Source organism: Anopheles ziemanni, chromosome 2 (assembly GCF_943734765.1).
Source record: "Anopheles ziemanni chromosome 2, idAnoZiCoDA_A2_x.2, whole genome shotgun sequence".
Lineage (NCBI taxonomy): Eukaryota > Metazoa > Arthropoda > Insecta > Diptera > Culicidae > Anopheles > Anopheles ziemanni.
Genome location: NC_080705.1, coordinates 57,977,225 through 58,001,675, shown reverse-complemented (window position 1 = coordinate 58,001,675; position 24,451 = coordinate 57,977,225). Strand labels below are relative to the sequence as shown.

General features: G+C 43.8%; 4 protein-coding genes across 8 annotated transcripts; 2 read left to right on the top strand and 2 right to left on the bottom strand.

Annotated features, from left to right (window-relative positions):
- Positions 1 to 1,435: 1,435 nt before the first annotated feature.
- LOC131282620 (zinc finger protein 260-like) lies at positions 1,436 to 14,328 on the bottom strand. Of its 5 annotated transcripts, XM_058312128.1 has the most exons (16): positions 13,489 to 14,328; positions 11,059 to 11,214; positions 10,050 to 10,188; positions 9,908 to 9,985; positions 9,469 to 9,552; positions 8,963 to 9,046; positions 8,471 to 8,554; positions 8,119 to 8,202; positions 7,627 to 7,710; positions 6,997 to 7,080; positions 6,814 to 6,897; positions 6,279 to 6,362; positions 5,829 to 5,912; positions 5,432 to 5,515; positions 4,308 to 4,518; positions 1,436 to 3,888 (listed from the first exon to the last, which is right to left on the bottom strand). In XM_058312128.1, the coding sequence occupies exons 1-16, from the start codon at positions 13,501 to 13,503 to the stop codon at positions 3,036 to 3,038; spliced, it is 2,292 nt and encodes a 763-aa protein (XP_058168111.1). In that variant the 5' UTR covers positions 13,504 to 14,328; the 3' UTR covers positions 1,436 to 3,035. The 5 variants fall into 5 exon arrangements, with proteins under 5 accessions (XP_058168111.1, XP_058168112.1, XP_058168113.1 ...); XM_058312129.1 differs by lacking the exon at positions 5,829 to 5,912; XM_058312130.1 differs by lacking the exon at positions 8,963 to 9,046.
- Positions 14,329 to 15,259: 931 nt separating this feature from the next.
- LOC131281308 (protein FAM136A) lies at positions 15,260 to 16,073 on the top strand. The gene is made up of 3 exons (XM_058310586.1): positions 15,260 to 15,441; positions 15,530 to 15,721; positions 15,793 to 16,073. Exons 1-3 carry the CDS (start codon positions 15,355 to 15,357, stop codon positions 15,940 to 15,942), a joined length of 429 nt encoding a protein of 142 aa, XP_058166569.1. The 5' UTR covers positions 15,260 to 15,354; the 3' UTR covers positions 15,943 to 16,073.
- Positions 16,074 to 16,463: 390 nt separating this feature from the next.
- Positions 16,464 to 17,959, top strand: LOC131293845 (retinol dehydrogenase 13-like). The gene is made up of 3 exons (XM_058321901.1): positions 16,464 to 16,632; positions 16,717 to 16,983; positions 17,053 to 17,959. The coding sequence occupies exons 1-3, from the start codon at positions 16,556 to 16,558 to the stop codon at positions 17,702 to 17,704; spliced, it is 996 nt and encodes a 331-aa protein (XP_058177884.1). The 5' UTR covers positions 16,464 to 16,555; the 3' UTR covers positions 17,705 to 17,959.
- Positions 17,960 to 18,151: 192 nt separating this feature from the next.
- Positions 18,152 to 20,397, bottom strand: LOC131282476 (dnaJ homolog subfamily A member 4-like). Its single transcript, XM_058311952.1, has one exon. The coding sequence runs from the start codon at positions 20,174 to 20,176 to the stop codon at positions 18,977 to 18,979; it is 1,200 nt and encodes a 399-aa protein (XP_058167935.1). The 5' UTR covers positions 20,177 to 20,397; the 3' UTR covers positions 18,152 to 18,976.
- Between the last annotated feature and the right edge of the window lie 4,054 nt (positions 20,398 to 24,451).

Below are 24,451 nucleotides of genomic sequence, written 5' to 3'. Positions count from 1 at the left end.
AGTTGTCTCCCTCCCTCTCTCTCGTGTCCTTCAAACAAGCTGAGGGGAAATTGCCATGTTTCGCGCCTGTTCGAGCCGTATACACCACAAATCATATCCGATCGGCCTGGTTCGATCTGGAGACTAGTATTAATGAGGAAGTTTAACAGTGATGGTTGCGAGAATTTTTATGGTCAATAGACCCATCGTTTTATGATTTTGCATATGCTGGTCACAAACTTTTCTTATGTCTGGTTATTTATACGACTTTAAGATCCCCTTCTTGTTGACTTTTGAGAGATTTCTTGCTTCGTAGGGCGTCGCTAACGGTGGCGCGTTATGTTACGTGACTTAAAAAAACTGAAATTCCAATGCTAACCTAATATCTGATTCTTTAACCATTTAATTTTTTTAAAATCCTACGCCGTCCTATGCAGTACCACGCCATAAAAAAAGTCCGGATCATAAGTTAAAAAAAAAACTTCATTGAAACCAATTTGGGAAAGCAATAGTACATTAAAAACCGTAATGTAATAATTTCATAATTTCCTCCGTCTTCTTCTTCTTGGCGTAATGACCTCTTGGTCATGCCTGCCCGTTAACACTTTGACGTCCGCACAATTCACGGTGTTGCAACGCTTTACGACCGGCGCGCGTTTGCACTAGTTCCTCCGTATCTGGCCGCCCTGTTTGATCGTTCTTTTTCAATCTTTATTAGAATTTACGTACGAACAGCAACGCGCCCTGTGTAATTTGTTTACTTTCCATTTGATATTTGTTTACATTCAGTAGTCTGTGGTGCGTGTCAGGAGACAGCGTTGAAAGCACACCAAAATGATGTGATCGGATGCAAACTAATACGGAGCCATTACATCTATGCGTGTATCCGGACGTCAGAGTGTTAAGGGCTTACACGACTTTTTTCCCTTTGTGTACGTGGATAGTCAGTCCTCTCAAACAGGGGAGGGTCCGGTTTCGATAGGGATTCGAACCCACGCCGTCGAGGTGGTGAGCCTCGACGCGCATGGGCCGCTTTTCTAACCGGCGCTACCTCCCGGCTGTCGCGGAGCCCCTCCTCCTCCTTAGAGAAGATATTAGAAGCGGTTGATGAAAACCTACGTAAAAGAGACGGTAGCAAATTATCTTAATGAATCGAACAAACGAATTTCAGTACTACGTATTACGCATTAAACTTTTGGATTTCGTCCAAGTTCCTTCAACCATATTTTTCAAACGTCCCATGGATCCAAATCAAAATGAAAATCCTATCCCAGTCGGACAGAACCCCACCACGCGCGCAGCCATTGTTATCACACAAATCTTTCTTGTATTAAGTCTTCTTTCGTTCTAATTTGCTTTTTTCGTTTGACACACACTTTTCCTTTCCACTCCGAATGACGTCGAAAATCTGCTCCACACACACACACACACACACACACACCGCGACACGGGAATATATATGTATATGTATATATATTTAAAAAAAGAACATTTTAATAAACCAGTGGTCACTGGTTACGAAACGATCGAAAAGTTACGAGTATAGGTAAAATTGTGTGTTCAATCTATATATGGTAATCTATATCACAACAGTTGCCCTTTCTTCTATCCCTTTTTACACCGTTAGATGCTTTCCTTTGATTTTCTGTTTCCTCGAATCCTTCGTACATAATAAGGAAGCAAAAAAACAATATTTCACCCGGGTTGGAAATGGTGATATGGAGTATACAAAGTCGCTGTCACGCCGAAAGGCGTCATAGAAGCAAAACCAAACTAACAAAAAAACGGAAAAGATCAACCTAGTCGTGGCACACACCAAAACCCTAGAGCGCCGGGGATTGCTGCTGTTGCTGTCCAGAAGGGGCGCATCGGTTCCACCGTAACTTTTAATACACCTTTTCTTCCTGCGCAAAATTCGTACACACTTTCATCTTATCACACTTGCGTTCTACTGTAACTCTCGTCTCTAATCTCTCTCCCGCCCTGTACTTAACCAGAACAAAACCACACTTTCGAAGTGGGTTCTGCCTTGCCACTCTCCTATACACGCTCTGGTATACTAACGTCAACATCTCCGGCGCCTATCACAAGAAGTGCATCCCGAATTCCCCTCTCGCTCGGATCAACCCTTCTTCTTTATAACTGCTGCTTAAAATCTAATGCGGCCCCAATGCTCTTAAACGCGCCCAGCACAAGCGTTTACTTCTCTTTGTGTGTTAAAAATATACATATAACATATCTATACACAGCTGCAGAGTTCGTCTTCTTCACCCTTCCGTGATGGGAGGGTTAAACGGATACTACACCTTATTACGATAACATGATGACTTGACAATACTATAGCTAGGATGTGTGCGCGACGTGCTGTTGATGCGATTTACACCCTCCCTACTCTTTCCCGCGGGGTTTACTCTCCTCTCAACAATCCAGATCCTCTCGCGATGTGGCGAGTGTACATGCGTGCGTACAGCAGTAGTAGAGGCAGGCATTTTAAAAGAGAACTGTCCTAATCGTAAAATCTCTATCAAGGATAATAGTAACCGTAGTGCTTATAATGACGAGGACAATAAAACAAAATACAGGACCACACATTACCTACTTGAAGCTGACCGGGGGAGTTTTTGTTTTAACTGGAGTGTGGGTGTTTGTGTCGCACTGGAGTGCGCCTTGTGCATTCCCAATAAAAAAACCACCTGTGGCATGATCGGGCCAGCTTCGTGTGCGTCCTAGTAGCATTCCCCCCTCTCCTGAGTATTAGAGAACATTGTGTTTCCATTGATAGATCAAGCTTGCATTAAACACGTCCCATGGCCACCTTGTTTCACCAGCAAAAGGTGCAGCTTATGAGTCCTTCACCGGATCTACTACTTACTCCCTCCGGCGGCATCACCATCCTCTTCCTCCTGCCTTTCCGCCTTCACGACGCAGGGGGGCAGCATTGACGCCATTGGCGTTGCAGTTGGTAGCATCGTTGCTGTGGGTAGAAGGGATACACCAGTGGCAGAACTAACCGGAATCGGTCGCCCCGCTACTGCTGCTCCCTTGCACGCGTTCCATTATGTGCTGTGGTTATTGTTGAACGGCGGAATGTGGAACAGCGGCGACAGGATCTTGTGCGATATGTTCGGCAGGTGCGAGATGTGCGGGTGATGGAAATTCACCTGATGATGCAGATCGCTGGCGGCCGCCGCATGGTCCTGATGGTGTGGCAGGTGTGACGCGATCAGATGATGCGACAGTTGCTGCTGCAGATGGATCGGCAGGTTGTGCTGCTGTTGCAGCACCAAATGCTGCTGGTGGCTACTACCGACCGGTGAGAGCTGTTGTTGCTGCTGTTGTTGCTGCTGTTGCTGCTGCTGCTGCTGATGAGCTGCTTGTTGCTGCTGTTGCTGATGGGCCTGTTGTTGCTGTTGCTGTTGTTGCTGCTGCTGTTGCTGTTGGACGTGAGCAGAAATGTGCTGCGAAAGTGACACACCTGGCGGCGTGTGCTGCTGCTGAGCGTGAGGATGCCCTGGCGGTATACCGCCCAGAATGCCCCCATTAGAGGTCACGTGAGACACGTGGGAGGAGTGAGCCGTCGGTGGAAGGTTATGTGCAGTCACGTTTGCACCGATCGACGACGAAATGACTGAGGTAAGGATGGCCGATGGAATGTGCATCGGCGTTGGGGGCGGCTGCTGCGGTTGGCTAACGTTGATCGCGCTGCCATTGCTACCGTTGCTGGACGTCGCCAGGTGCTGCTGCATCCCAGAGCTCGAGCTGCCATCGATGTCAACTTCGCTCTTGATCGTCTCCAGCTTCACGCTATGCTGCTGCTGGCCGTTGTTGATATCACATTGCTTTGTGTGCCGCTCGAATTCGATAATATCTTCGAACTGCATCTTGCACGTTTGGCAGTTGTAGAGTATGCTAGTGCACGGTCGAAAAAAAGAGCAGAGAAGAAAAGAAAATCATTAACCATCAATCAATAACCGTATCGAACCTATCAATTTGGATGCACCTTATGTGCATCAGAATGAACCAAACAAATTATTCCTCAATGTTTACATAGGAAATTTGTGAAATTTGTCATCATAAAAAGCAAGGCTGTGTGTTAAACTATAGGGTAAGGGTACTAGTAATTGGCAATCGTGTTAAACGTTGGGCATAGAGTACAAATACTCAACATGTTTGATATCAAATGATACATTACATCTAATTGTAACAATAAATGATGTCGCCGCAATAAATAAAGTTCTCAGTAAAAGGTTTCCTTCGTGTTGTGCATCAGCCAATACCCTTATCCTACTCAATGGAAAAGAGAAATCAATTCTACAGCTGACACTTACACCATCACTTGCCCGTTTTGATGCTGCTGCTTCAACGCCTGCTTCTGATGGACGAGCAAATGCTTTTTCAGGTTCGAATACTGCGAGTAGGACTTCGTGCACAGGGGGCAGGTATGTGGCCGGATGCCGAGATGTACCATTTCGTGTTTCTTCAAATTGGCACGTTGCGAGAAAGCCTTATCACAGCTTTTGCATTTGAATGGTTTTTCTCCTACGAGGGTATGAAAAAAGAGGTAAAAATAAGCATTAAAAAAGTAGATGGTAACTAGGATTGTTGTCACGGAACAAACATGTATCAAATAAAAACGGATGAGCATCAAATCGAGTTTTTCATCTGCTAAGTTAATTAAGCAAATGTTGCTAAGCACCGCAATTTTTCTTGAATGTTTAAAAACCATTTCGAAATCACAGATCATTCATGGAAAATACCTCAAATTTTCACAAATCGATTGGCTAGCCTTATATAATCTTAAATTGTTAACAGAACGAAGATTTTTGAGAACATTCTTTTCCACGCGACATTTTAAATTGCGGGCCAAAATTTCCCAGATAGTGAGGCCGAACGCACTCAGCATAAGTATGGAAAACTTAAGTGTTCCCTAACATTTACAGCAGTACATTCTGCCACACATAAGCAGATCCACATTCCCCTCTGATGAGAATGTTTTGATTTTTGTCTCCACAACTATAATGCTAGGAATCTGAATCTAATTATGCGCAATATTCGTTAAGTAACATATAAAGGTACCATGTCAGTTTGATTGCTATATTTTATTTTAACATTTGTTAAAGCTTAAACTTTTGGAGGGAAATCTTAGATGATTTCAGGTATAATTCGCTGTATTCTGCCTAGTTTTATTGAAATTCACATGTATGAGACACGCCAATGAACATATCCAATTAATTCAATTTGTTCTAAATGGCTTGATTGAGCTAAAGAAGTGCCAGTGCATTTTACCCCACCGGCAGGGCATCTTGCCACATTTTTCCCTACTTTCGACTTTTATCACGATCTGATACTCATCATCGGTAAATCATTTGTTAAAAAAGGGATGAATCTTTCATCAACTGGGGATTAGATAGGAGTTGAAGCACAGAAGGGTTGAGAAATAGTATATTATTACCGGTATGGAGCATCTGATGCTTCACCATATTGGCCTGCTGGGCAAATGCTTTGTCACAGGTTGGACATTTGTATGGTTTGATTCCTGCTCACGGGAAGATGGCGATGTAGGCGAATGTGGACGTACATTACCCAGTCGCGTGGTGACCCAACGAGAACGAACCCAACGATTACGGCGCGCATACCGAGAAATAGAAATACAAAATTAAAAATCATGAAAATTCATAGTCTGTTATGCTTGTTTGAAGTGACTATCATAGAATACAGCGCATGCTGCTGCACACCAGAACTACCAAACTGTGTTAACTAAGACGCAACAAACACCCAAGGGGGGATAATAGCAGGCTAATTTGGGACGGGAAGGTGGAAGTAAATTAAATCGCAAAAATGTGTATTACCGCTGTGGAGCATCTGATGTTTGACCATGTTTGCCTGCTGGGCAAAGGCTTTATCGCAAACCGAACATTTGTACGGTTTTACTCCTGAGCCGGGGGGACAGGTACACACATTACGAGGGTCGAGTCGGAAACGGAAGCATTCGTTTCACCGGAGAAGAAGGGCGCGGGTTTGTGATTTTGTGCGTTGCATATATAAAACGTACGCCGCGGTGTGCCATAGAATGAGAGAATGGAAAAAAGAGAGATAAAACCATCGACGAGATAAATGAAAAGGAGAAAAAAAAGGACACGACTCAACAACTCGTTGCAACTGAGCCACAGACTTGCTAAGGAACGGCAGTAAAATCCGTGTCCGAAAACAGAGATTTTAAGCGTGACACATAACAAGAAAGTACAACAGAAAATTGACTAAAGAGCGAGGTAAAATAGAAGTAGTAAAAAATGATTTACCGGTGTGAAGCATCTCGTGTTTGACCATGTTAGCCTGTTGGGCGAATGCCTTGCCACAGGTGCCACATTTGTACGGTTTTAAACCTAATAGACGAGAAGGAGGATGTTGGGACATTACTAAAAAGAACCAAGGCATGTACACGGAAAAGTACAGGAGTCTAACACAAGGTTCTGTTTGTGTGTGTGTGTGTGTGTTTGAGAGTGTGTAATTTGGTGGGAAGTGTTGTGAATACAGGCCAAATGGCAAGGAAAACATCCACAGTTTATACATACGATCGCAATCGTACCATAAACCACAATAGTTTGTGTCTCGATTTTTTGCAAACAGTAAAGGCGTCGTCTTTGTTTATAAACTTGATATTGATGCTTTTTCGTTTCTATCTACAGCTGAAGGAGGGCACATTTGTGCTAATTACAAATGGTCGGACCACTTGTTGGAATGTTTTAATTTCAATAAAGAACATAAAAAAAACACATGACAGGAATGGAGGTATGAGTATCAGGTAAATGTTTATCTTATTAACGAATACTTTACCGGTATGAAGCATCTGGTGTTTGACCATGTTGGCCTGCTGGGCGAATGCTTTGTCGCAAGTGCTGCACTTGTACGGCTTAAGTCCTGGAAGATGAACAGATAAAAGGATTAGACTCGTACAGGTTCGAAGAAAACCTAAATGGCCACCCCACCGAACTGAATTGGGCGGCGGTATCCACTCACCCGTATGAAGCATCTGATGTTTCATCATATTCGCCTGCTGGGCAAACGCTTTGCCACAGGTTGGACATTTGTATGGTTTAATACCTGTAAAACAAACAAATAAAAATGGAACATGTAGTAAAATATCTCTCTTTCTTTAAAGCAAGCAAAATAAAATGATAATGATGTTGTGAGAATGGGCAAATTGAAGGCCATTTTGAGGCAGGCAAAAATGTAATTTATTGATGCATCACAAAATAGTAAAAACAGGATACATACAAAAGATTAAACGAACAATCAGGAAAAAGAACATTTTACATTTTAGAACTGCTAACAAAAAGGGGAAATTCAATTGGGTTTATAATTGGCTGAAGATGTTCTTCTTCAAATTAAAATTGCAATGTACATCAATAAATGTCTTTATTGTTAATTTTTTCATATGGAACAACCGTCTTTAAAATGAGGGGCAGCTTTAATAACTCTTGTTAGTCGCAACTTATTCCTCATTCCCTATTTGTTTTCGGCACATGATCAAATGAATTCCTACAAGGAGATTAGCTCCGATACCAAGTGTATACTCCAAAATGACTGTACATCCTCTGTCAGCGTTGGTTTTGTTTGTAAGTGATGCAACTACACGCTAGGATTTACCGGTATGAAGCATCTCATGCTTGACCATATTGGCTTGCTGAGCGAAGGCCTTGCCGCAGGTGCCACACTTGTACGGCTTCACACCTTTGCGTTTGTTCACGCATTCAATCAATAATAGCCGGTCGATATGGGACATCATGAAGAAACCGACCGGGACAGATGGCATGGACACGAGGAGCAAGAAGAGAAGGCAGAACGGTAGTGCAACCAAGTGCAAGCACGATGCACGTTTTGCCAAGCACAATCGGAAAAGAGAAGAAAATAAGAAAAACCACCGATCAGTGAAGTGATAGCAAAAACACAAACATACAGCGGGGGGAACACGAACGGGAAACATAAAAATGGGGGGAAACTGTGGGGGACATCGGACACATTTGAACGCACAGCACATGAGAGGGAAAACCATACATTCTACATGGCGCTATGATAACAAACACGAAATGATGTGAATCGTGGAAATAATGCAATTGGAATGTTTCTTGTATTACTTACCAGTATGCAACATTTGATGTTTCACCATATTTGCCTGCTGAGTGAAGGCTTTTTCGCAGACCGGACATTTGTATGGTTTGAGGCCTGGAAATTGGGAGAAGATCGTGTTAGCTAAGGTAATTTGCGAAAAAATAAAACTAATCGAAAAGGATAAACAATGAAAGACGTACCATTTTCTCTTCCCTACATTATCCATCAGTATGAACCAAACGTTATATTATCATCAATAAGCAATTGTGACAAAACTGTGTAAGTTGTCATCATGATAATGTACACCCCCGGGAAGAGAAAGTTCCGCCGATGAAGGATTTTAGAGGGAAAGGACAAGCACAATGATGGGGAAACAATTTACCGGTATGCAGCATTTGATGTTTTATCATGTTGGCATGCTGAGTGAACGCCTTTTCGCACACTGGACACTTGTAAGGCTTCAGACCTTTGTACGCGGGAAAGCCAGCCGGAACCGCGAGTAGAGTTCGTCGCCGAAATGAAGATACGCACGTGGGCAAAGGAAACCAGTACGTCGCGCGATGGATGAGTCATGGTACACACCAAGAATAGAAAACGAATGAGAACGAAAAAATAAACTAGATCAGAAAGATGGTTCACCATTCAACAAATAAACTACGCACATTAAAACCAATAAAGGGCATTCGGGATGGTTTTGATTAAGGGTACGTACAATGGTACAAACATTGAAATTGAAATAAAAAGAACATCGGAATTCAAAACTTTAGCTGTGCGAAAACAGATCGAGCACAAGGGGTTAATGGATCCAAAACTGACTAGCAAAGTAAGTGAAAGTAGAGGTAGAAGAAAAGAAAAATGGAAAAAACTGGCAAACCTGTATGAAGCATTTGATGTTTGACCATGTTTGCGTGTTGCGAAAATGCCTTCTGGCACACGGGACATTTGTATGGTTTAAGTCCTGCAATTGGAGATGGGGTTAGAGAAAAAAAAGTAGAGAACGATAGCAAGGATCGGGGCAAGAGAGCAAGAGTAAAACCCAGGTTTAGCACAGTCATCTCTCGAGTTCTGAAAGCTTTTGTGGCTTTTAAAAAATGTATCCTTTTTTTTCAATAAATTTTTAGTTTTCAGTTCTCTTTTAGAAAGAAGTGAGTTAATCTACCTCATTGCCATGACACATCGGAATAAGCAAGATGAGAAAAAAAAATCTTCCGAATGACCATTCCACAGAGTAGAATCAGGTTTGAACGACAGAAGTAAATATGATCGCTATTTATAGATACCGTAAGTGACAGCGTGTAGTAGCGATTGTAAAATGTGTTCCCATCGCTTGATTAATTGAGGATATACGAAGTGCCACCCCATGCGATTGCCACTACTTACCAGTATGAAGTAGTTGATGTTTGAGCATGTTTGCCTGCTGGGTAAAACATTTTTCGCAAATCGGACACTTGAAGGGTTTCAGTCCTAGGAGTTGGAGAAGATGGTAGAATTAGTACCGCATTACATAATTGGAAGCAGTCAGTCGCACAATTTTTCAAATCGTATAAGGGTAAACTTTTCCGAGTAGCATTAACCGGATGCGGTTGGCGTTACATCGACATGATCTCGTTTAGGATGCAATATTATATTTAATTAACCGTTGAATAATGCCCATCTCATCCGATTTAATGCTGCTCGGGTTAGGCATCAGTATGAACCAAACTTTTAAAATGTCATCAATGCTATATTGTGACCAATCTGTGTAAGTTGTCATCATTACCAAATTAACGGATTCGGAATTGAACCTACAAAATCTATTGCGCCGAGCTGGCCAACTTACCATTGTGAACGAGATCATGTCGTTGGAGGTTGGCTAGCTGAGTAAAGCCCTTGTTGCATATCTGGCACACGAAAGGTCCTGCGAAAAAGGAGTCAGAGTATATCAATAACTTTCGACTTTGCTAAATGTGAGTACAACTTACTTTCGCCAGTGTGCGCCTTGGTATGCTTCCACATGGAACTATGGCTGGGAAATTCTTTGCTACAAATTTCACACTTGAATTTGTTCTCCGTCAGATGCTTCGTCCGATGTTGCTGCATTTCCTCCATCGTATCAAAACGCTGCGAAGGGAGGGAAATCAGAAGAATACAAACATTGTACTTCGGACGGTACGAATGCTTCTTTGCGGGTTGATTATTTTAAATGCCTGTGAAGCTCACCTAACTGTCCATTTAACAAGGACCAATTGTACTTTAAATTGAAGATCTTATCTTTTACTATTTTTTTCTGGTCAAAAAATGACAGCTATTAAGGGTAAGATCGAGGCATTATTATGCTCTCTCTTATAGCAGGACAAGGTGAGCAGCAGCACGTTAAGGTAACGTCTTTTTCTCATAAAAAATATCCCCCACTAGGAACCGATCCCAGCAAAGGCTGAACCGTTGAAAAGGATTAAAATAGCTGAAACCATCACGAGCAACGATTGTTGGCGTGCTATAAGTCAAACCTGAACCTTCCTGCGCAAAGCAGGAGAGCTAAAGATCAACCGATGATCGCTTACGGGAAGCGAAGGAGCATAAGTAGAGGGAGGGGGAAAACAGGAACAACCAGGAACAGGTTTGTTATTTTTAATTCTTCTTTCAACCAACTTCTTTTCGATGCTACAGGGGGTATTTTCTCGCTGCCCAAGCGATCTATTCCTAAAGGCGTCCCAGAATCGGGATCTGGTTTCCAGACCAAAAAACTAAAAGGGAAAACTCGTTCAGTGGGTTGATTCTGCTTTCGGGAAAGACAATTGTGGTACACGATGGGACGAAGAATGCAATTTATATGCTACCACAAGCATACCGGAGATCAATTAAACACTTAAATTTTAAAACCATTTGCTTGAGACCCTTGCTCGGAACAGGTGGGAGAATTTTATTATGGTTCTAAAGGACGTACTATGGCGAAAGGCTCCAAACAAAGCGGACCAACTATACACGACTTACCTTCCGACATTGTGGACACTTGATTTTGTTGAGATTGATGAGCGTATTGCCCAGGGAGAGGGACAAGGCCAACGAGTGCTTATTGTCAGTCAATTGATCGTGGTTGAGCATTTCCGTACGACCCAGCTCGATTTCACCATCCTCGAATGTGGTTTGCTGGAAAGGTGTGAAACAAATGGGGGATTCGCGTCAACAGATTATTTTAATTCGATTATAGGCGTATTTTCTTTTTCTGATAAGGATTTTTTTAATCTTATTGCAGCCACCTATGATTGACTCTCTAAGAAGGAGCCACACCGTGAATTCATTCATTCGATTGAGTGTTTACTTTCTTCAACTATTTTTTACGTTTGTAAGATAAGGGACTTCCAAAAATACGTTTAATCGAATGTGCCATAATTGAACAAATATTTGGCCAAACATTTCCGGATAAATGCTAAAAAGGTTGCTGGTGCTAGCTTGTAGAATCCAAACCATTCATAACTTACATCCTTTACAAATGTGTTGTTAGACGGAATGTTGGAAATCTTTTAGTGAGAAAAAAAAATCCCTCTTTCCCAAATTCCGTCACACATACTGATGACTGAAAAAGAAGCCGATAGGAACACGCTAAGGAATGACGAAAGCGAAAGCATAAATGAAGAGGAGCAAAGCAACCATTGTAAGAGCATCGCGAGAGCCCTTTGCTAGCAGCAGCATCGAAATAAATGTCGGGCGGGTGTAGTGGGCAGCGAAAGGACGAAGGTTTTTTTTTTATTATCGGATAAACGGATGAAGGGACCTGAGAGCTCGATGGTAGTGGTGATGCCGACGATGGTAGAGCAACTTTGTGTGCGTTTCTCTTTTTTTTTCTTATTCATGTGTACGGTGCAATGCATAGAAACATCAGCGACCCGTGGGGCAGAGAATAAATTTTTCATTTAAAATTTAACGCTACCGCGACTGGTGCGACTGTGGATCATCGCGACCGGTATCCATCCCCGGTCCATCCGGGGTTCGTCTAGGAGGGAACCGGAAACCGGACTCAACTATGGACGGAGCCTCTCGGTGGTGCCACGCAGTGCTAGACTTGCTGCTGTTGCTATGCTACATGTTTGACCCTTTGCTTTACTCGATCTCGTTCCTCAAATCGTGCGCCTCGGATCAAAACCTAACCTCCTATCTCTTTCGGCGTATTTATTTTTTTTTTCTTGTTCATGTTTCATTTTTGGCAAACGCAAAATCCAGCTCTCGCCGTTTTCCATGGTGTTCTCTCGCTTTCGCTCTCGCATGTATATTTTTTTAATTTTTCTGATTTTTTTCTGCCCCACCGTTTGCAGTCCCACTGCTCGAGGGGGTTTCGTGGCGAATCGATCACATTGCCAAAAATTCGCGAATCGAGCGTACGAACGGCGTGGGGATGCAGAAAGGCGAAAAGAAAAAAAAAAGTAGAAAAAATGAAACTAAACCAGATAGTGTGCGAAAAAAAATTGCGGAAACAACTCCGTGGCTTTGGGTGTGCTGTGGGCATACCATTTACAGCACAAGCAGACCCCAAGGAAAGGCGCTACACCCTATCCAGGCCCCCGTGGGGGGACTAGGGATCTACAACCAAGACATCCCCTCTTTCTCCCTTACGGGGGCAGTTAAGGCACGAGAGCGCGTCGGCGAAGATTGGTTAAAATTTGGCAAAACGAGGAGGGCCTCTTTTTTTCTCATTCGCGACCCCCGTTGTTGGACGTGAAGAGGACCCGGGGAGGTTTGCAGGGGTGTTTTTTTCTTCTTCATGTTCCTTTCAGCATCACGCGGAGGGTTGGAGGGCCGCGCCGATATTCGCGAAACCACATTTTCTTGCACCCGCACTCGTTTTCGTTGCCTTTTTTTTTGCAATTCGCACAGGACAGCCCGTACATACACACGCCGCATCGGCGCTGGCGAGCGGCTCGCAGAGGCACACATACAGCAACCGAGGTTGATGTTAGCGGGCCCGCTGCTGTCGTAACCGTTGCCGTTACCGTCGCCGCTGCCGCGTGCCGCACGATGCTGCTGTTCCTGCCTTGCACGCACAAATATTCGGCTGTCCTCTCGCGCTCAGGATGGAGCAGCGGTATGTTTTCGCGAGAGAAGCGAAAAAAATGGTAGACGTAAAAAAAATCGCCATTGCTCGCTCCATCGCCTTTCGCAGCCACCGCGCGACAACACACAGCGAGCGCCATCGTTCTGCGGCGGAACCGGATGAGTATGAGTGATGGCAGTTACACGGGAACGACGACGACGGGAAACGCCGCCTGCACCGTCGTCTTCCGACAGGTTGTTTGATACCTTTTCCCGGTTGGAGAAAAAAAAAAAACGTGTCGATCCATTTCATACCCCGAAATCGACCCGCAGCCAGCGCAAAAGATGATCTCGCATATAACGTCACACTAGACTAGACATGTACGTCATACTCACCAGCGGGTAGAACATGGTACACGGCTCACTCCTGGGAACAGCCACCCGAGCAGTCAGAGATGCGGAGCGGACAGCGAGTATATCACAGCTGCGATGAAGATAGTGGTGCTGGTGGAGGTGGGTGCGCCGCCGGGGAGAAGGACCGCGTTACCACTTCCTGCGTGGTGCACACGTTGTGAAGGAGACGGGACACGGGTTTGGAGCACGATATGTTGTTCCGTTTTTCGCGACTCCTTTGTTTCCTGTCCGGCGAACGGGTCACCTACAGACGACTAAGACGACGGCACAACACAACGCACTTGGACACACGAGGGCACATGCGAGCAGCTCCGGATGCGGCACTACTGGTGCGTCCTTTTTCAACACCACTCGCTCTGTGTGGCCCTGCCTACAATGTTACTTATTGAGCTAATACACGCGCTACGTCAGCCGGGGGGGGAAGTTTGCCTTTACAATGTGGTAGGTTATAGATTACCAGTCTATCTGGTAATCTGGTAATAATACACTTTTTTTTTCTCTCTAACTCAACCAAGCCCGTGTGGTCTCTCGTTTTTCGGTCTTTCGTGCACCGCCACTTTGGAAAGCTGCTGCCCGTTCTCTCGTGGTGGTAGTGGTGGTGATGGTGGTCGGCCGAGTCGCCGGGTACAGGATAATGGACGATTTTTCCCGATTTCCGAGCCCTCTGCGTTTGGCAGTGTTTTTCGCTCGAAACAATGGCTTAACGCCGTTTGCGGGAGGCCGGCAGTATGAAACGAAAAAACTTAAAAACCCAAAAACCGAGCTATCGAAGGAAAAACGAGAGACCTCTTGCACTGCTTTCCTGCGTGTGCACGGGCTTCTTTTCTTCTTTGCAATGGCAGCTTTCAAAAAACGCACGTCGTCGTCGGCTCGATCAGCATGATCACACACCTTTGCTGTGTATGCCTCTGAACTAGAGTTGTGTAAATCAGATTGAGATTCATGGATTTTAATGATTCTTTGCGTTTTAGGGATTCATGAATCTTTCGTCGACTAACTGAGGAAAAGTGATCAGCCTAAAATGGGTAGAGGGACCTCGTTTGTTTTTTTTTGTCGCATGGTCCACGTCAATGAAAGAATCGTGGAGATTCGAGACAGATCCATGAAAGATTCATTACTTGGACGATTCGAACCCGCAAAGATTCATCAATCCATCTGAATGAATCTCGTCAAAAGATTCATTAAGCACAACACTACTCTGAACGAGTACAACTCGGTGTTAAGAACCTTGAACGGTATAGCGGAACGCTGTAGTTTTTCCAGGACCACATGAATAAACTGCTAACAATGCAGTACGTACGCAAAGAATCGAAAACGTTGTTGTTTTTTTATGAAAGTTAACCCGTTTTCTAGTGAATGCAACCAAGGCAGAAAGACACGGTATTTTCTAGGATATTTTGCGAAAGGTCATACTATCGGTAGGCGAACATTGATTCCCAAGATATACAGACGAAGATGTTTTCACTCACTTCACAGGATCGATGTTTGACAGGTGACAGGATGCCCACGTGGTGAAACATTGAAAGTACACCACGTTGTTTATGAAGATAAATAACTATAGAAAACGACCCCCGAAATAAAGGAGAAAAAATAGCTTAAAAGCTATTGAGCAGCTATTATTTTTCTCCACGAATACCTGAGCATGAAATAAAAGAAAAAAAATGATTGAAACAATTTCGCCGCTATATGAACTTGAGCACTGTTTTCGCCTGTTTACATTCTTTGCAACGGGTCGCTCAACTTGTGTGATGTAATATAGCTGTCAAGTTCAACGAAATCGGCAAATATAGCGGCACCAAAGTTGTTGTCTCAGGAAAAAACGGACCGAATTTCGTCAGAATCTGCAAAATGATTGAGCAACAGAAGCAGCGGATAGAAATGGAGATTACGAAGCAACTGGACGATCTCGACCGAAATGTGCTGCGTAAAATGCAAGTAAATATCAAATGCACCGTTTCTAGTTTGCCGGCTCCATGCTCCATCGTACTGATGTGCATCTCCAATATCTTTTGTTTCTTTGAAGGCCGATATGCACGACTGTGCCGCCCGGTGCTGCAAGGATACAAATTCTTCTATGGACACTGTGCAACAGTGCGTTGAACGTTGCTCCATTCCTGCCCAACGAGCGCAACAGCACGTAGAAACCGAAATTAATTCATTCAACAGCCGTCTTCAGCGATGTGTTATGGATTGTAATGACACTATTAAAGATAAGGTATGTTTCATCCCAGATAGGATGATGCTTACGGGTTTAATTCATAATACTGTTGTTGTTATGTTTTGCAGATGGGATCCAATCCTTCGGAGGGCGATATCGCCAAGTACACTGCCGAATTCGAACGTTGCGCGATAAAATGCGTCGACAAGCATGTGGCTATCCTGCCAAATATGTTTTCCAGCATGCGGAAAGTTCTACAAAGCCGGGCAACTCAGTAAACATTCGTTTTACAGGCAAACGAACTAAGCGTTTTTTGATAGTTCTTCGAACTGTGCAATGTTTCTTCGGTATAGCATTTTTATTTTGCATTTGTACGGAATAAAACAAGAAAAGTTTATCTCCCAATGTAGAGGCGATAGTGTTGATACGTTATTTGTGCGATCTCATAAGCTTTTAATTAATAGATGTATTCAGCTAGCTGTTGATAAATTCACTTGTTTATGTTGTTTTTCTTTGACGTAATCGTAGGCCGAATTTTCTACCGGCGTTTTCGTTCGGCAGTCCCGGAACCCGCGGAACCATGTATTTTATTAATTATTAATCAATTTCGAACGATATTAACCACACTTATCCTTTTTGTTTGATATCATAAGGAAAGTGAACATTTCTGCACTAAAACTGCGTTTACATGGTAAAGGTTTTTTTTAAAAAAAAGTCGTTTGTTGAAATGATACGATTGAATACCTTCTGGCAACACGGTATCACCCTTGCGATTCGTAAACAAAAAATATCGATTTCTCCTTCATTCGTCATCTTCGAGACGATAGAAGTAGAAAACATGAATTAAATGGTTTGATTTGAGGGGAAACAATTTGTTAAACATTCTGCAAAATGTCGATATTTCGCAACAAATTTATTCTAGCGTCGAGCGCTATCGGTTCGCTGATTGGCGGCACTGTCCTGTTGAAGTAAGTATTTTTTGTGAAGGCAGAAGCAAAATTTGCACCCAAAAAACTGTATACTAACTGTAATGCTCGTGTATATACTTGCAGGGATTACATGCAAGGTGCGTCCTTCCAGAAGACTGATGTAAGGGCAGATGGCAAGGTGGTTATCGTTACCGGAGCAAATACCGGCATCGGGAAGGAAACTGCCCATGCACTGGCCCGCCGCGGTGCACATGTGTACATGGCATGTCGGGACATGAAGAAATGCGAAGAAGCTCGTCAGGAGATAGTCCTGGACACGAGAAATCCTCAGGTGTACTGCCGCGAATGTGATCTCGCCTCAATGCAATCCATCCGGGAGTTTGCGAAACAGTAAGCCATGAAGGGTGATGTTTGCATTATGTAACAACGTAATGGTAAATGCTAATTTTTGGTTCGTAGGTTCAAAGCGGAGCAACCGCGGCTGGATATTCTGATTAACAATGCGGGCGTGATGCGTTGCCCCCGCACGCTTACCAAAGAGGGTATCGAAATGCAGCTCGGCGTCAATCATATGGGCCACTTTTTGCTGACGAACCTGCTGCTCGATCAGTTGAAGCTTAGTGCGCCCAGCCGCATTGTCGTTGTGTCCAGTTTGGCGCACACGCGTGGTCGTATTGCGGTCGAAGACTTGAACAGCGCAAATTCCTACGACGAGGCAAAGGCTTACGAGCAGAGTAAGCTGGCAAACGTAATGTTTACGCGCGAGCTCGCCCGACGGCTGGAGGGTACGGGTGTTACGGTGAATTCGCTACACCCTGGTATCGTCGATACGGAGCTGATGCGACACATGGGCATTTTCAACAGCTGGTTTTCGGCCGTATTTGTCAAACCTTTCGTGTGGCCGTTCTTGAAGTCACCCCTGTACGGTGCACAAACAACGCTCTATGCCGCACTTGATCCAGACCTGCAGAAGGTGACCGGTCAGTATTTTAGCGATTGCGCCCCGAAAGATGTTGCTGAGCAAGCGAAGGACGAACGAGTGGCCAAATGGCTGTGGGCCGTTAGTGAGAAGTGGACGGGCACACTCACCGGAACCGCGGCAGTTTCCTGACAACGGATTCTTCGTATGAATAACGATAAAGATATTGTTATTTTTACGACAAAGCAGCATCAACGAAGCAACCAATCAGACCGTTCTAACCAATCGGCATCAGGCTAGGCAGCAGTAATACTGTTTCGGCTTTTTATGATCACCGATATTGCATACTCTATTGAATGTTCGAAAATAACTATTACGTCTACTTGAAACGTTGCATATGTTCTGTTTTTGTTATTGCACACGTAGAAGACAAATAAGCTGGTAGTGGTAGACTATTGCTATATAATTTCCACCCATATCGAACGTTCTTCTACCTAAAATAAATGGCAAAAAAATCAGTTTTTGTTGTCTACGTTAAAATGTCACTACGTCGGTTGGAATTACGGCATGAGGAGTGGCATGTTATATCACAAGCAAATGCCACACTTTCTTTCACAGATACTCGATTTACTAAATACGCCTGTTTTTGCTACATGAAATTTTATTTCGTTTCTGTCGTATGAAACGTACAAAGACGGTACAATGGAAAGACACTTTCTTGTCTAGGAAAAAAAAAGATACGGAGACGGAAAGTTAGGTCAATTGGTAAACGTAGGTTTCAAGAGCATTATGATTTTCAGCCAATAGATGGGATAAATGGAAGGATACTAGACAGTCTCCAGTCGCGTATCTGCTATTGTGTCTACTGCTTGCACTTATTCGAAGGAACCAATGCGAATGCTATTCGTTTTATATTAGGGTAATGATCTGGTTCGGTAATCTTGTGGCTTGTTATGGAAATATGGTGCAAAGGGGATTTTAAATAATATTGACTTTACGTCTAGTTGGTAGTTAGGGTGATTTTGGGTTCTACCGCTCTGTTCCAAGGTCCTTGGATGCCTTTGCCTGTGCATCTAATAGCCGTTCCAGTTGCGTCTACATCGCTTGATTTGTTCTTTTCTCATTTAATGTGTTTGTTTTATTTTGCCATGTGTCTTTTAGTTTTTGGTTAACTGCGGCTACGTTGTCCAAACAGCCCAATAATAGTTTATTCAAATGATTTTCGAAAAAGGAATACGAGTACATTCGCGTACCGTTCTGTAATTTTGTGGATATTAGTGAATGATCCTGGACAACTAAAAAAAATATAATCTGAATACAATCCATCCCCACCCAATACCTCTCCCACTGCTGTGGCTTCGTCCCTACCCGCGCGCTTCTGCCGCATTCGGCAATATCTAGGTCGCTGTGCGCAGTCACAAACACACTGTGCCCGAGCGGAAGAGAGCAGCGTCATTAACGAACTTAGCTCGATTCACACTGCTGCAGCCGCACTCTTGGAGCGCCCTCGTCTTCGTCCTCCTCGTAGGCGTTCTTGTATTGGCTGCGCGAATCCTGCTCGGGATCGAATTCAACCATGTTGACCGTTTCGACGTCCTGCGGGATCTCCTCGAATGGTCTCGGCGGTAGGGATCGTTCGAGCAGCTTCACCGCATCGACCGGTATCGAGTCCGGAAATACGACCGAAAACTGGATGATCAAGCGTCCTTTCTCGAACGGGCTCTTGTAACGCGGCATACCTTCCTCAAGGATGCACTTGATTTCCTCGTGCCTTGTGACCTCGCCGGGGCGCGTCGAAATGACCAGATTCCGCTTATCCAGCGTTTGGATGACCTTTGTGAAGCCGCACAACGCTTCCGACAGCTCTAGCCGCATTTCCATGAACAGATCCATACCCGAGCACTTAAAGATCGGGTGTTCCTTTTCCTCCAGTACTATCACAATGTCGCCAGGCTGCAGGCCCGGTTCTTGGTCTCCCTCGCCGCTGAATACGATCTTCTGGCCCTTGCGCATTCCCTTTTCGATGTGCACATCCAGTATCTTCTTGTCTCGCACCTTCTTCTGACCGTCGCACTTTTTGCATTTATATTTCTCGTCGAACACCTCGCCTTGTCCGGCGCAGGGACGACACGGAACTTTGTTCTGCTGCAAGAAACCTGGCATGATGTGCTGCACCTTGGTAATCATACCGGTACCTTGGCACTGTGTGCACTTGTGTACCGTGCCCCTCTTACCACCGATGCCCTCGCATCCGTCGCAAATGACGTTCTTCTGCAGGGACAACTTCCGGGTTGCTCCACAGTACAGATCCTCCAGTGTAACGGTAAGTCGATGCACCAAGTCACGTCCACGCTGCTCCCTACGGCCGCCCATACCACCGTTGATGATCATGTCAAAAATGTCCATCGGGCTGTGGAAACCGCCACCGCCGCCAGCACCGCCCTGCTTGATGGCTGCTTCGCCACCCTCGTCGTAGATCGCTTTCTTTTCCGGGTCGGACAGCACCTCGTAGGCCATCGAGATCTGCTTGAAGCGCTCTCCCTCGTTCGGGTTTTTGTCAGGATGGTACTTCATTGCCAGCTTTCTGTACGCCTTTTTCAGGTCTTCGGGTGAACAACCTGGTTTAACGCCAAGCACATCGTAGAATCCCGTTTCTTTCACCATTTTTCTTATTTGCTTTTTTCACTAGTTTTTTTTGCTGCTTGGATTCTATGCTTTCTGAGAAAGATTCTGATGCAATTCACGCGTGGCAAAGCTGCAAAATACAGTTGACTTGATTGACACAATGCAATGAAAACGGCTACTTGGGAATGGACGGCCGCTTCGACCTTTTTTCTTCTCGAATTTTCACGATTCTGCTCGTCGTTCCGTGTTCAATCGCGTATGAGGAGATAGACTCGAGGGGTGTACTTGGTCATGTACCTAGAGAGAAGAATCGATTTGAGAACGCGGTGCACTCAGTTCCATAGATAGGAGACCAACAAGGTTTTTACTTCGATAAAATCGGGATAACATCAACGAATTCGAGTATTAAAAGTGTGTGAAACTGATATAAACTCTTAATACTCTAATTTCAAGCATAAATAAAAGCAATCTAACATTCAGTACATTGATACTCGTAAATCCTTTTGTGATTCTACCGCTCCTTTTCGTAAAATAGTCCAGTTCCGAACCACTTCCTCCGATCACCTTCATTTCCCATCACTAAGCAAACGAGTCTTTTTCGTACTGAACAATGACGCATCGCATGGTTTTTTTTCACTTTGGCAAACAAAACGGATTGCATTTAGCCTTTTCAAAGCATCCGTGAAGATGTTTTACGCTTCATTTGAGACTCATCAATGTGAATTACTTCACCTTTTCATGGTTGAAAAGTTAATATACTATGTTGCATCTTTGTTTGGTTATGCAATCTTCGGAAACAGCAAAAGTGTTGGCAGAATCGGGATCGGAAGACTCGAGGATTCTAAAGATTTGGATCCCATTCAACGGATTCGAATCAGATTTGTTTCGATTGGGATTCGAATAGATTTGAATTGATTGAAATTTGATTAGATTCTCTGAATCTCTTTGCTCTGAATTGACTCAACTTCAATGTAAAGACAAAGTGATTGATTCTGGGTAAAATCCCAAATGAGGCCCCCTACTCGTCGCATCGTAATCATTTATTCAACGTTTGCGCCTGAAAGTTATGCAACAGGGGGCACATCATTTCAGTTTGAATATTTGAACCGTTGGATTTCCGTTAGAAGCTGTAATGGTTTGAACTAATCGGTTAAACTTGGCAAGGTGGACAGCATAAACCAATGAGTTACGAAATTAGATTGAAACTGCGGCGCGCCCACAGCGAGCGCAGCCAAATTTTCATAAACTCATGCAAGTAATGCATGAAAGAGTTCATGCTGTATATCTGCTCCAGTATAACCATATCTTTAATTTAACGAGACATTCAATTCAAACGGTTCACACAACGGCATTTGTTTTTTTTTTTTTTTTTTATGTGGCACGACATCCCCTAGTGGGACAAGGCCTCTCTCCGAAGAGAGTTTGTGTGACCGAAAGACGGTATATTATAGATCGGTGGTCAGCCGTTCGTAATACCGGAGGGTGACAGACTCGAGATTCGATCCCACACCTGTGGTGTGGTGTTTCCTCGCGCTACCGCTGCGCCATGGGCACCCTCTTTTAGGTACATTCGCTCACAAAGTTTACCTTAATACCCTTAATTTTGAGAAAGGAATGTCTCTATCAAACGCGTTTGGCAGAAAACATCTGGGAAAATATGACAGATAAATTCCTCGTCTAATAAGGGTATAAGCGGTAAAAGAGTAAATGAGACCATGGCCTTCGTTTTTTCGGCTGTGGTTACACCACTTGTGTGACGATATTCCTAAATGTATGCTATTTGTGATATCTTTTTCTTCTTCTTGGCGTAAATACCTCTTGGTCATTTCTTGCTCCATTTAAGGGTTTACGAGACTTTTTTCGCTGTTGTACGTGGATAGTCAGTCCTCTCAAACAAGGGAGGGTTCGGACTCGGTTGGGATTCGAGCCCACACCGTCGAATTGGTGAGCCCCGGCCCTCATGGGCCGATTTTCTAACCGGCGCTACCGCTCGGCTGTCGCGGACCCCCCTATTTGTGATATATTACTTTTTTAGTTTCGTCCTACTATTATTTGAATCTTTATGTGGACCGTTAATATTTGGCTACGCAATCATAAAGGGCCCCATTTATTTCAAAAAAAATTATAGCAAACCACCACCCCTCCCTTTTTCGGTTGACTAGCGCAGTCCGCTCGCTGTGTTCTTGCTGTCTATCCTCTGCAGTATATTTTACATGGTTAAGTAATATGTAAACATCCCCGCATTCAACCTCCACCGCATGATTAGTTTAAACCGTAATGTACTTTTAAACAAAACCGTTAGCATTCGAATATTCGAAAAGAATGCCTGTATTGCGCTTTCCATAGCTTCAGACACAATTGTGAAACAGTAGGATGACAAGGATCTAGGCCGGGGCTTCATGTAGCCTACCCCGCCGGCATTGATTGGTTTACACCAGGGATGTCAAACATACGGCCCGCGGGCCACATCCGGCCCGCAAGAATATCGAATCCGGCCCGCGGCCCCTTTCAAGCAATACATCGAATGTTTGGATCTTTGATTATTAGCTTTTGTTTGAATGTTTTTTGGTGAATTAAGAATTGCAAAAGAACTGGATGAACTTCAATTTAAACAATTTCTTTAAGAAAGTGATATACAACTTTGATCCACATCACGCCGATATATTGCGGTTGACAAGAGCAAAAAATTCACATAGATTTTCGAGGCAAGCGAATAAATAGTGTTATAATAAATACAAAACAAACGTCATGAACTACGAGAGCATTTTAAAAAATAATAGATGTGGAGCAATAAGTTAGCTGGAACTTATTTGATATCTTAAATTTACTAAAAATCAAAATGCACAATACAGTCTGTTCCCGAGTTACGCGGTTTTTGCGTTCCACAGAAATCCGCGTACAGTCTGTTCTCGAGTTACACGGTTCTCGACTTACGCGGATTCGGAGATACGCGGTTTTCAAAATTTGACAGTAGATTGGGTTTATTACATCGATTTAAATTCCTGAGATGTACAACCACACGAATAAATATGTAAATTACACATTTGCATAACTTACGCTTTTTATTTCGTTTGTTGCAATTTATGTTGTTTGAATACGTTTGCATTGCATTCATATTAATGAACAAAGAAAAATTTTGAATATTCTATGATACATGTACACAAGAGCTCGATCTCTTAACTCCTAGTATAAACTATGTGTCAAGCAATATTCGAGATACGCGGAAATTCGAGATACGCGGATTTCTCTGGTCCCCATTATCCGCGTAACTCGGGAACAGACTGTATCTCGAATTTCCGCGTATCTCGAATATGTTAACGTGTCAACTCAAGTACCGAACTATCCGAATACGTAAACACAACAACTATGTGTGAACGCGGTCTCATGAGCTTTGTATATAAGAACGTGGATTTCAATAAAACGTTGTAGTCGCATGCTAGCTGTTCTCGGCTTCATTTCGAGCACATATCACAACAGGTTATGGGCCCAGTCACCATGGAAAAAGTTATTCTTGGTATTCCGCGGTATAGCGGTGAAGGAAACTTCGACAATTGGAGTTTCCGCGTAAAAATGGTGATGGATGCAGAAAGTGTCTTACATACACTGACTGATGATGTTCCTGAAGACGCCAAGAAAAAGGAATTATTCGATATTGCCGATCGAAAAGCAAAGTGCCTGTTAGTGGGTTTCCTAGCAGATCAATGCTTAGAAACAGTGCGTGATGCTAAAACTTCGAAGCAAATGTGGACGTGTCTAAATGAAGTGTATGCAAAGAAATCTGTGGTTAACCAGACAATTTTACGAAAACAACTCGGGCGACTCAGGATGCATGAAGGAAACTCCATGCGCGCGCATCTTCATGAATTTGAAGACTTGGTACGGCAGCTCCGAACAGCAGGTGCGAATTTGATAGAGGCGGATATCGTCTCGCAACTCTTTCTTAGCCTGCCGGACTCGTATGATCCGTTGATAACAGCCTTGGAAAATCTTCCTGAAAAAGATTTAAGCGTTGATTTTGTGAAGCAACGTTTGATGGCCGAAGAATGTAAAAGAAGTGAACGTCTTGTGAATAGTGACAATGGGCCTTCGGCGGCGTTCGTCGGACGAAAGGAACAAAAACGATTTCCTGGAAAGTGTCACAAGTGCGGTAAAATAGGCCATATGAAAAAGGACTGTAGGATCTTGAATGCGCGAGGAAATCAACGAAAACGTGACGTGAAAAATGATGCGTGTTTCATGATTGGGACAATCAGTGATTGTGAGATAACCACATGGATTGTGGATTCAGGTGCTTCGGAGCACATTACGAACAAT